The sequence below is a fragment of the Rhipicephalus microplus genome, unplaced genomic scaffold (assembly GCF_043290135.1).
Source record: "Rhipicephalus microplus isolate Deutch F79 unplaced genomic scaffold, USDA_Rmic scaffold_119, whole genome shotgun sequence".
Lineage (NCBI taxonomy): Eukaryota > Metazoa > Arthropoda > Arachnida > Ixodida > Ixodidae > Rhipicephalus > Rhipicephalus microplus.
In genome coordinates this window covers 88,833-100,554 of record NW_027464691.1, presented here as the reverse complement: position 1 = coordinate 100,554, position 11,722 = coordinate 88,833, and the positions used below count along the sequence as shown (strand labels likewise).

Sequence of the window (11,722 nt, the reverse complement as noted above, 5' to 3'; positions counted from 1 at the left end):
GGTCTTCGGACGGAACGTGGGACTGTTCATTGCCTGCTGATAGTATGTGCCAAACCAGTTCATGTACAGATAAAATGTCTCAAACAGACCTTGACCTTAAGCGGATCATAGAGGATGCGAAAAAAACGACGAACCGTCTGCAGCGGAAAATTTCCCGCCTCAATAAGTCACTTAAGACGCTCCAAAGCCAGCACGATACGGTTTGTGAACGGCTTCAAGCTTTCGAAAGCAACAAAGAAATTGCCTGTTTTGTGAGTGTACAAAGAGCCGCAGACGAAGGCCATAAAACCGCCGAATTTATTAAGAATCAAGTGTCGAATTTCGCTTCCAAGAAGCCAGCGTACACTGAATCAATTCTGAGGAGTGCGTCCTCTGGAAAGCGTGCTCCAACAAAAGGTTACGAGTATGTGAGGACAAGAGGCCTGTTCAAGTTGCCCTGTCGTGCCACACTACAGAAGTACATCGGGCACTCAACAGGCGAAATAGGCGTCACATCGCTCATAACAGAACGCCTCCGCACAGAGTTTCAAGCGTTACAAGTTGAACAAGCAATCTTCTGCTCCCTAATCATCGATGAAATGGCGATACAGCAGAAAGTTATGTTTGATCGCCAACTTGATAAGGTTTTCGGTCTCGTTGTCATGGGTCCTGAGCAGCAATTATGTGCAACGCCTGAAGTGGCGAACAGGTTGTTGTGCTTCGTCCTGCGAGGGCTATCAACTGCCTATGTAATAACAGTTGGGTACTTCTTTACCTGGTGCCTCAGGAGTGAGCAACTTCGTTCTATGACAATGAATGTCATGAAGGCAGTCGAAGATGTGGGTTTCCGTGTAACGAGGATTGTTACCGACAATCACCAGTCAAATGTTGCGCTCTTCAAGAGCCTTTCCGAGGACGGAATGCTTGCGCATGTAGTGCCACATCCATTGCGACAAGGTGATCCTCTTTTTTTTGTCTTTTGATCCGAATCACCTAATCAAGAACCTCAGAAATAATCTTGTGGAAAGAGAGATGATGGACGGAGATAATCTAATTCAAGGTGGACTGTACTTGAAGAAGCTACTCAGCATTCAGTCACAGCTACTCGTAAAGACAGTGAGGTTCCTAACACAGTCACACGTTGAACCGAACAACTTTGAAAAGATGAAAGTGTCAAGGGCTACGCAAGTTTTCTCCCCAGTCGTAATAGCAACGCTTGAGTTCCTACAAGATAACCCGCAATGCCACCTTGATGCGACAGAATTTCAGGACTGTTTGCCCACCATCACCTTCATGAAAATGGGTGTCGAAGTGGTATGACCTTCACAATATTGGCGCTGTGAAGCCGCGCGGTCAAAGGGAAGAACCATTCTACTTGATCGACGACGACCGTCTTTCGTGGCTTGAAGTAGACTTCATCACGTACATCGAGGAGATTCAGCTTTCTGGTGGCAAAACAAAAAAGAAAATGACGAAAGAAACATGCGAGGCAACGATAATGACGACGAGGTCAACTGTGGCATTGATTTAACATCTATCAGACAACAAGTAGGTTTTTCTTTTTTCACCTTTATATTTTTTATCGCAGTTACGTATATATGTATTGACTTAGGTATCAAACAAACTTTTAGATGCGGAGCATCTTATACTCGCGCCTTGTAGTGCGCCGTCCGCGCCGTCCGCACCGCTTCTCGAACATTCGACAGCTGACGCGCGCGCATGCGCCGTCGCCCACTCTTCCACCATCTGTGCATCCCTTCCTCCCCTACACACCGCGCGCGCTTCACTCCTCCACCATCTGTGCACCCTTCCTCCTCTACACACCGCGTTCGACATCTACAATTCTCCTGATTCTCCAGTGGACGCGCATGTGGCGTCGCGCTTCGAGAACATTCAACAGCTGACAGTGCATGCGCCGTCGTGCTGTATATATACTCAAGGTCGGCGCTCGCTCGCTCAGTTGCCGCTCGTCGGTTGGTTTGTACGGCGCGTCGACGTCCAAGGTCGCGGTGAAATGAATTCCAACGAATCCACAAACACAATGATCGACGTCCCTTCGACCAGCGCCGCCCTTTCGCATACGTGTGTACGTGTTCACTCATTTAACACCCCCTCCTACAACCACGTTAACCAATTTAGCCATCGACCCAAGTAAGTCGCAATTTAACACCCCATTTCACAACCACGTTAACCAATTTAGCCATCGACCCAAGTAAGTCGCACTTTAACACCCCGTTAACCAATTATATGGTCCGCATCCTCCTCAGTGTTCCCCCGAGGGAAGCTGCGGGCAATTTTTTTTCCAGCTTTCGCTACGTCTTGACCCGTGCCTTGAACAGCGACCCCGTGGAGTCCCTCTTCAGTTGCTTTCGACAGTTTAACGGAGGCAACGATAGAGTTGATGCAAGAACCGCGGTCTTCACAGCCGAAAAGCTGTTAAAGGTATATTTGGTGCCCGTTGGAGAGCACACCCATGTAACCTACGCACTTTTTTCCCCAGGTTGGAATCCTCCAAGCTGCTAAGAGTGGAAACGCTCCCCATAGCTCCGAAACAAATGCACCTCTAAAACTCAAAGCCCGAGAAGGCAACACCGCGGCCGTGCCACTTGCGGTCGTCCTCGGTGCTATGCGGCTTTCCTATGAGCTAGAAGTAATAAATGTTTGGCTTGCTGTGCCGGATGACCTCGAACTAGCACCCCTAGTATACCTGGCCGGATACATCGCGCGTGCATGTGAGGAGAAGGTAAGGACGATTATTTTTAAGCTTTGCATTATTTGCTGCATTCTTTCGAACACGTCGCTAGCGTGCCAGCCAGTCTTAAACAATGTTCACTTCACTTTCGCCTTCTTCGAATGTTAACTATAATATGCGAAGCAGCAGTTCTCCCTCTTTCTCATATCTTTCTCCTTTTGCCCTCCCTTTCGCCACTAAAAACCAAGGGCAGGGTTCCAGGCTGACCTCGAGTGAAGAAAAACTCAGGTCAGTCCGGAGCCAGGGTTCCGGCCCGAATCAGGATGCGGGTCCCGCCCCGCTGGTGTGCCACCACTGTAAGGGTTTACACCAGATATGCGTGTATGCCACTCTTTTTGCCGCAGGTTGTTTCATTCCCACTCTTACGAAATTTAGATATTTTTCTTTAGCTAAGCGAAGTAAGAAAAGGAGCCTACATACTTGTTGCATAGTACTTTTGATGAAAATTTTACTTGGCTTGATTTTATTACTTGCAGTTGCCCTGTGAATCATGCAAGGTTCTCCTGCAAGAGACGAAACCGTGTGGCAGCATCTACGATTTAGTGAAGAAAATCGATAACGGACAACTTCGGTATCCCAACATGGAGATCGTGAAAATTTGCAAACTCGCATGTGACTTTGTCAGTGAAGTGATGAAAGACACTGAAGTTCGAAGAAGTGGAAATCTGTGTAAACTTCTTCACTAAGCCCTCCTTCCACATTTGGTTACCTGCCCTGCACTACGGTGTGGTTCGGGCAGCCTTCAGCACACGAACCAGATCTGTGATGTTTTTTTTAAAAAAGCTGCTTCGACCACTCCTAGCTAACTGGGCAGGGAATGTGAGTGCCACTGTGCAACGTCTTGTAAGGCTGGCACACAAGCCCCTCTCCAGAAAAGTTCTGCGCCTTTGAGGACCATGGTACCTCCATTTTTTTTACCTTGTAATGCAGGCAAGATTGTTCTGCTGTATTAGAAAATATACTGATCATTTAGAGATTGTAGAGCTCCAGTTAATAAACGGACGTTTTATTGTAAGCACAATACCCGGCATTTTCATTATTTCCACATTCACAGCAAAGAAGACAATTTCACATTCAACATTCTTCGAACGGGAAATATGCAGATGGATGCTAATTTAGAGTTATTATAGCTCCTGAAATACTCTGGAATGAATTGAAGGTTATGTAATCCACCGTCGCGCCAGCGGACAAAGGCAAACATAAAATCATGGCCTTTATTCAAAAGTGATTTTAACGAGAAGCTAAAACGTTGTGCTATAGTTAAATGCCGTAAAAGGGGTCTGAAAGTTCTTTCAAGTCCTTTTGTAAAATAATATAAAATACGTGTATTAATCCTGTGGCCTGAGGACGGGGCAAACTTGTCATAAGCATGAATTTAAAGCTGACTGTCACAGGGGCGGGATGGCTTAGTCGAGACCACTCCGTCTCCCTTAGTAGCGATAAACCATTTGTCACAAGGGAATGGGTCCCATAGTAGGGTGGAACAAAGCACTGAGAGGATATCAAATTCAAAGTGTCCGCTTGCAGCACGAAGAGTCGCCAGTTAAAACATCCCGGGAATTCGCGCGCGCACCGCTACTCCACCGCTTTTCATTGTCCTTGACCGGTGGCGCCGCGGCGGCAGGCGAATGAACTCGGCCTCTCCCGCTGTTACGGGAGCACGCAGCAGGCCGCACCCTGTGCGCTTTGATCCAGCGGCCGTGGTTTAAGCTAGGTAGCGTCGTGAAACTACCAAAAACGACGTCATCTAACGAGATAGTGTTGTTTTATTGCGAGTACGAAACTGCGATAGGTGAAATACTGGGAAAGCACACAAAATGGCATGAACTAGCCAGATACTGCGTCTTGTGCCGTTACAAGTGCGAAACTGCTTTATTGTGATATTCTCGTTAAAGCGCATGCAAGTATCGTGAAACCTTAAAGAACGATGTCATTTAGCGAGATACAGCGTTCTGTACTGCAATAAGTTGGTGAAAAACTGGGAGGTTATGCAAATATCGTAATTGTGAACAAAACAGTGTAATAGAGCGTTTTTAGATACAAGTGCGAATGTTAGGTTAGGTTAAGATATGAACCGCATTAAACAATGTCAATTAGTGAGATGCAGTGTTTTTCACTATTAAATGTGGGGAACTGCGATATCTAATGTGAAAGCGCTTGCAACCGTCGTTAGGTTAGGTTAGGTTAGGTTAGGTTAGGTTAGGTTTGGTTAGGTTAGGTTAGGTTAGGTTAGATTAGGTTAGGTTGGGTTGAGTTGGGTTAGGTTAGGTTAGGTTGGGTTAGGTTAGGTTAGGTTACGTTAGGTTAGGTTAGGTTACGTTAGGTTAGGTTAGGTTAGGTTACGTTAGGTTAGGTTAGGTTAGTTAAGGATAATTTGGTTAGGTTAGGTAAGGTTAGGTTAGGTTAGGTTAGGTTGGGTTGGGTGTTGTTGGGTTGGGTTGGGTTGGGTTAGGTTGGGTTAGGTTAGGTTAGGTTACGTTAGGTTAGGGTAGGTTAGGTTACGTTAGGTTATGTTAGGTTAGGTTAGGTTACGTTAGGTTAGGTTAGGTCAGGTAAGGTTAGGTTACGTTAGAATAGGTTAGGTTAGGTTAGGTTACGTTAGGTTAGGTTAGGTTTGGTTAGGTTAGGTTAGGTTAGCTTAGGTTAGTTTAGGTTGGGTTGGGTTGGGTTAGGTTGGGTTAGGTTAGGTTAGGTTAGGTTAGGTTGGGTTAGGTTAGTTTAGGTTAGGTTACGTTAGGTTAGGTTGGGTTGGGTTGGCTTAGGTTAGGTTAGGTTAGGTAAGGTTAGGTTAGGTTAGGTTAGCTTACGTTAGGTTAAGGTATGAACCGTCGTAAAACCGCATTAAACAATGTCACTTAGTGAGATGCAGTGTTTTTCACCATTAAAAGTCGGGAACTGCGATATCTAATGTGAAAGCGCATGAAACCGTCGTAATCTTGTAGAAAACATTGTAAAGTTGCGAGTAAAACGTTTTCTAACGATAGAAGTGCGAAGGTTAGGTTAGGTTAGGTTAGTTTAAGCTAGGTAGCGTCGTGAAACTACCAAAAACGACGTCATCTAACGAGATAGTGTTGTTTTATTGCGAGTATTAAACTGCGATAGGTGAAATGTTGTGAATGCACACAAAACGGCATGAACAAGCCAAATACTGCGTGTTCTACCGTTACAAGTGCGAAACTGCTATATTGTGATATTCTCGTTAAAGCGCATGCAAGCATCGTGAAACCTTAAAGAACAATGTCATTTAGCGAGATACAGCGTTCTGTACTGCAATAAGTTGGTGAAAAACTGTGAGGTTATGCAAATATCCTAATTGTGAACGAAACAGTGTAATAGAGCGTTTTTCAATATAAGTACGAATGTTAGGTTAGGTTAAGATATGAACCGTCGTAAAACCGCATTAAACAATGTCACTTAGTGAGATGCAGTGTTTTTCACCATTACAAGTCGGGAACAGCGATATCTAATGTGAAAGCGCTTGCAAACGTCGTTAGGTTAGGTTAGGTTAGGTTAGGTTAGGTTAGGTTAGGTTAGGTTAGGTTAGGTTACGTTAGGTTAGGTTTGGTTAGGTTAGGTTAGGTTAGGTTATGTTAGGTTAGGTTGGGTTAGGTTAGGTTAGGTTAGGTTACGTTAGGTTAAGGTATGAACCGTCGTAAAACCGCAATAAACAATGTCACTTAGTGAGATGCAGTGTTTTTCACCTTTACAAGTTGGGAACTGCGATATCTAATGTGAAAGCGCTTGAAACCGTCGTAATGTTGTAGAAAGCAATGTAAAGTAGCGAGTAAAACGTTTTCTAACGATAGAAGTGCGAAGGTTATGTTAGGTTGAGTTATGTTAGTTTAAGCTAGGTAGCGTCGTGAAACCACCAAAAACGACGTCATCTAACGAGATAGTGTTGTTTTATTGCGAGTACAAAACTGTGATAGGTAAAATGTTGTGAAAGCACACAAAACGGCATGAACAAGCCAAATACTGCGTGTTGTACCGTTACAAGTGCGAAACTGCTATGTTGTGACATTCTCGGTAAAGCGCATGCAAGTATCGTGAAACCTTAAAGAACGATGTCATTTAGCGAGATACAGCGTTGTGTACTGTAATAAGTTGGTGAGAAACTGTGAGGTCAAGCAAATATCGTAATTGTGAACGAAACAGTGTAATTGAGCGTCTTTAGATACAAGTGCGAATGTTAGGTTAGGTTGACAAATCAACCGTCGTAAAACCGCATTAAACAATGTCACTTAGTGAGATGTAGTGTTTTTCAACATTACAAGTCGGGAACTACGATATCTAATGTGAAAGCGCATGAAACCGTCGTAATCTTGTAGAAAACATTGTAAAGTGGCGAGTAAAACGTTTTCTAACGATAGAAGTGCGAAGGTTAGGTTAGGTTAGGTTAGTTTAAGCTAGGTAGCGTCGTGAAACTACCAAAAACGACGTCATCTAACGAGATAGTGTTGTTTTATTGCGAGTACGAAACTGCGATAGGTGAAATACTGGGAAAGCACACAAAATGGCATGAACTAGCCAGATACTGCGTCTTGTGCCGTTACAAGTGCGAAACTGCTTTATTGTGATATTCTCGTTAAAGCGCATGCAAGTATCGTGAAACCTTAAAGAACGATGTCATTTAGCGAGATACAGCGTTCTGTACTGCAATAAGTTGGTGAAAAACTGGGAGGTTATGCAAATATCGTAATTGTGAACAAAACAGTGTAATAGAGCGTTTTTAGATACAAGTGCGAATGTTAGGTTAGGTTAAGATATGAACCGCATTAAACAATGTCAATTAGTGAGATGCAGTGTTTTTCACCATTAAATGTGGGGAACTGCGATATCTAATGTGAAAGCGCTTGCAACCGTCGTTAGGTTAGGTTAGGTTAGGTTAGGTTAGGTTAGGTTTGGTTAGGTTAGGTTAGGTTAGGTTAGATTAGGTTAGGTTGGGTTGAGTTGGGTTAGGTTAGGTTGGGTTAGGTTAGGTTAGGTTAAGTTAGGTTAGGTTAGGTTACGTTAGGTTAGGTTTGGTTAGGTTAGGTTAGGTAAGGTTATGTAAGGTTAGGTTGGGTTAGGTTAGGTTAGGTTACGTTAGGTTAAGCTATGAACCGTCGTAAAACCGCAATAAACAATGTCACTTAGTGAGATGCAGTGTTTTTCACCTTTACAAGTTGGGAACTGCGATATCTAATGTGAAAGCGCTTGAAACCGTCGTAATGTTGTAGAAAGCAATGTAAAGTAGCGAGTAAAACGTTTTCTAACGATAGAAGTGCGAAGGTTATGTTAGGTTGAGTTATGTTAGTTTAAGCTAGGTAGCGTCGTGAAACCACCAAAAACGACGTCATCTAACGAGATAGTGTTGTTTTATTGCGAGTACGAAACTGCGATAGGTAAAATGTTGTGAAAGCACACAAAACGGCATGAACAAGCCAAATACTGCATGTTGTACCGTTACAAGTGCGAAACTGCTATGTTGTGACATTCTCGGTAAAGCGCATGCAAGTATCGTGAAACCTTAAAGAACGATGTCATTTAGCGAGATACAGCGTTGTGTACTGTAATAAGTTGGTGAGAAACTGTGAGGTCAAGCAAATATCGTAATTGTGAACGAAACAGTGTAATTGAGCGTCTTTAGATACAAGTGCGAATGTTAGGTTAGGTTGACAAATCAACCGTCGTAAAACCGCATTAAACAATGTCACTTAGTGAGATGTAGTGTTTTTCAACATTACAAGTCGGGAACTACGATATCTAATGTGAAAGCGCATGAAACCGTCGTAATCTTGTAGAAAACATTGTAAAGTGGCGAGTAAAACGTTTTCTAACGATAGAAGTGCGAAGGTTAGGTTAGGTTAGGTTAGTTTAAGCTAGGTAGCGTCGTGAAACTACCAAAAACGACGTCATGTAACGAGATAGTGTTGTTTTATTGCATTAAACTGCGATAGGTGAAATGTTGTGAAAGCACACAAAACGGCATGAACAAGCCAAATACTGCGTGTTCTACCGTTACAAGTGCGAAACTGCTATATTGTGATATTCTCGTTAAAGCGCATGCAAGCATCGTGAAACCTTAAAGAACAATGTCATTTAGCGAGATACAGCGTTCTGTACTGCAATAAGTTGGTGAAAAACTGTGAGGTTATGCAAATATCGTAATTGTGAACGAAACAGTGTAATAGAGCGTTTTTCAATACAAGTACGAATGTTAGGTTAGGTTAAGATATGAACCGTCGTAAAACCGCATTAAACAATGTCACTTAGTGAGATGCAGTGTTTTTCACCATTACAAGTCGGGAACTGCGATATCTAATGTGAAAGCGCTTGCAAACGTCGTTAGGTTAGGTTAGGTTAGGTTAGGTTACGTTAGGTTACGTTAGGTTAGGTTTGGTTAGGTTAGGTTAGGTTAGGTTAGGTTAAGATATGAACCGCGCTAAAACCGCATTAAACAATGTCACTTAGTGAGATGCAGTGTTTTTCACCTTTACAAGTTGAGAACTGCGATATCTAATGTGAAAGCGCTTGAAACCGTCGTAATGTTGTAGAAAGCATTGTAAAGTAGCGAGTAAAACGTTTTCTAACGATAGAAGTGCGAAGGTTAGGTTGAGTTATGTTAGTTTAAGCTAGGTAGCGTCGTGAAACCACCAAAAACGACGTCATTTAACGAGATAGTGTTGTTTTATTGCGAGTACGAAAATGCGATAGGTAAAATGTTGTGAAAGCACACAAAACGGCATGAACAAGGCAAATACTGCGTGTTGTACCGTTACAAGTGCGAAACTGCTATGTTGTGACATTCTCGGTAAAGCGCATGCAAGTATCCTGAAACCTTAAAGAACGATGTCCTTTAGCGAGATACAGCGTTCTGTACTGTAATAAGTTGGTGAGAAACTGTGAGGTCAAGCAAATATCGTAATTGTGAACGAAACAGTGTAATTGAGCGTCTTTAGATACAAGTGCGAATGTTAGGTTAGGTTGACATATCAACCGTCGTAAAACCGCATTAAACAATGTCAATTAGTGAGATGCAGTGTTTTTCACCATTAAATGTGGGGAACTGCGATATCTAATGTGAGAGCGCTTGCAACCGTCGTTAGGTTAGGTTAGGTTAGGTTAAGTTAGGTTAGGTTAGGTTTGGTTAGGTTAGGTTAGGTTTGCTTAGGTTAGTTTAGGTTGGGTTGGGTGGGGTTAGGTTGGGTTAGGTTAGGTTAGGTTAGGTTAGGTTAGGTTAGGTTAGGTTACGTTAGGTTAGGTTTGGTTAGGTTAGGTTAGGTAAGGTTATGTAAGGTTAGGTTGGGTTAGGTTAGGTTAGGTTACGTTAGGTTAAGGTATGAACCGTCGTAAAACCGCAATAAACAATGTCACTTAGTGAGATGCAGTGTTTTTCACCTTTACAAGTTGGGAACTGCGATATCTAATGTGAAAGCGCTTGAAACCGTCGTAATGTTGTAGAAAGCAATGTAAAGTAGCGAGTAAAACGTTTTCTAACGATAGAAGTGCGAAGGTTATGTTAGGTTGAGTTATGTTAGTTTAAGCTAGGTAGCGTCGTGAAACCACCAAAAACGACGTCATCTAACGAGATAGTGTTGTTTTATTGCGAGTACAAAACTGTGATAGGTAAAATGTTGTGAAAGCACACAAAACGGCATGAACAAGCCAAATACTGCGTGTTGTACCGTTACAAGTGCGAAACTGCTATGTTGTGACATTCTCGGTAAAGCGCATGCAAGTATCGTGAAACCTTAAAGAACGATGTCATTTAGCGAGATACAGCGTTGTGTACTGTAATAAGTTGGTGAGAAACTGTGAGGTCAAGCAAATATCGTAATTGTGAACGAAACAGTGTAATTGAGCGTCTTTAGATACAAGTGCGAATGTTAGGTTAGGTTGACAAATCAACCGTCGTAAAACCGCATTAAACAATGTCACTTAGTGAGATGTAGTGTTTTTCAACATTACAAGTCGGGAACTACGATATCTAATGTGAAAGCGCATGAAACCGTCGTAATCTTGTAGAAAACATTGTAAAGTGGCGAGTAAAACTTTTTCTAACGATAGAAGTGCGAAGGTTAGGTTAGGTTAGGTTAGTTTAAGCTAGGTAGCGTCGTGAAACTACCAAAAACGACGTCATCTAACGAGATAGTGTTGTTTTATTGCGAGTACGAAACTGCGATAGGTGAAATACTGGGAAAGCACACAAAATGGCATGAACTAGCCAGATACTGCGTCTTGTGCCGTTACAAGTGCGAAACTGCTTTATTGTGATATTCTCGTTAAAGCGCATGCAAGTATCGTGAAACCTTAAAGAACGATGTCATTTAGCGAGATACAGCGTTCTGTACTGCAATAAGTTGGTGAAAAACTGGGAGGTTATGCAAATATCGTAATTGTGAACAAAACAGTGTAATAGAGCGTTTTTAGATACAAGTGCGAATGTTAGGTTAGGTTAAGATATGAACCGCATTAAACAATGTCAATTAGTGAGATGCAGTGTTTTTCACCATTAAATGTGGGGAACTGCGATATCTAATGTGAAAGCGCTTGCAACCGTCGTTAGGTTAGGTTAGGTTAGGTTAGGTTAGGTTAGGTTAGGTTTGGTTAGGTTAGGTTAGGTTAGGTTAGATTAGGTTAGGTTGGGTTGAGTTGGGTTAGGTTAGGTTAGGTTAGGTTAGGTTGGGTTAGGTTAGGTTAGGTTAGGTTACGTTAGGTTAGGTTAGGTTACGTTAGGTTAGGTTAGGTTAGGTTACGTTAGGTTAGGTTAGGTTAGGTAAGGATAATTTGGTTAGGTTAGGTAAGGTTAGGTTAGGTTAGGTTAGGTTGGGTTGGGTGTTGTTGGGTTGGGTTGGGTTGGGTTAGGTTGGGTTAGGTTAGGTTAGGTTACGTTAGGTTAGGGTAGGTTAGGTTACGTTAGGTTATGTTAGGTTAGGTTAGGTTACGTTAGGTTAGGTTAGGTCAGGTAAGGTTAGGTTACGTTAGAATAGGTTAGGTTAGGTTAGGTTA

General features: G+C 42.7%; 1 protein-coding gene across 1 annotated transcript; it reads left to right on the top strand.

Annotated features, from left to right (window-relative positions):
* Positions 1-2,226: 2,226 nt before the first annotated feature.
* Positions 2,227-3,625, top strand: LOC142790706 (uncharacterized). The gene is made up of 3 exons (XM_075885318.1): positions 2,227-2,421; positions 2,480-2,722; positions 3,208-3,625. The coding sequence occupies exons 1-3, from the start codon at positions 2,227-2,229 to the stop codon at positions 3,415-3,417; spliced, it is 648 nt and encodes a 215-aa protein (XP_075741433.1). The 3' UTR covers positions 3,418-3,625.
* The last annotated feature ends 8,097 nt before the right edge of the window (positions 3,626-11,722 follow it).

Coding starts and splice junctions, on each gene's coding strand:
- LOC142790706 (XM_075885318.1), top strand. CDS start 2,227: ATGGTCCGCATCCTCCTCAGTGTTCCCCCGAGGGAAGCTGCGGGCAAT. Junction 2,422..2,479: donor CAGCCGAAAAGCTGTTAAAG/GTATATTTGGTG, acceptor TTTTTTCCCCAG/GTTGGAATCCTCCAAGCTGC. Junction 2,723..3,207: donor CGCGTGCATGTGAGGAGAAG/GTAAGGACGATT, acceptor TATTACTTGCAG/TTGCCCTGTGAATCATGCAA.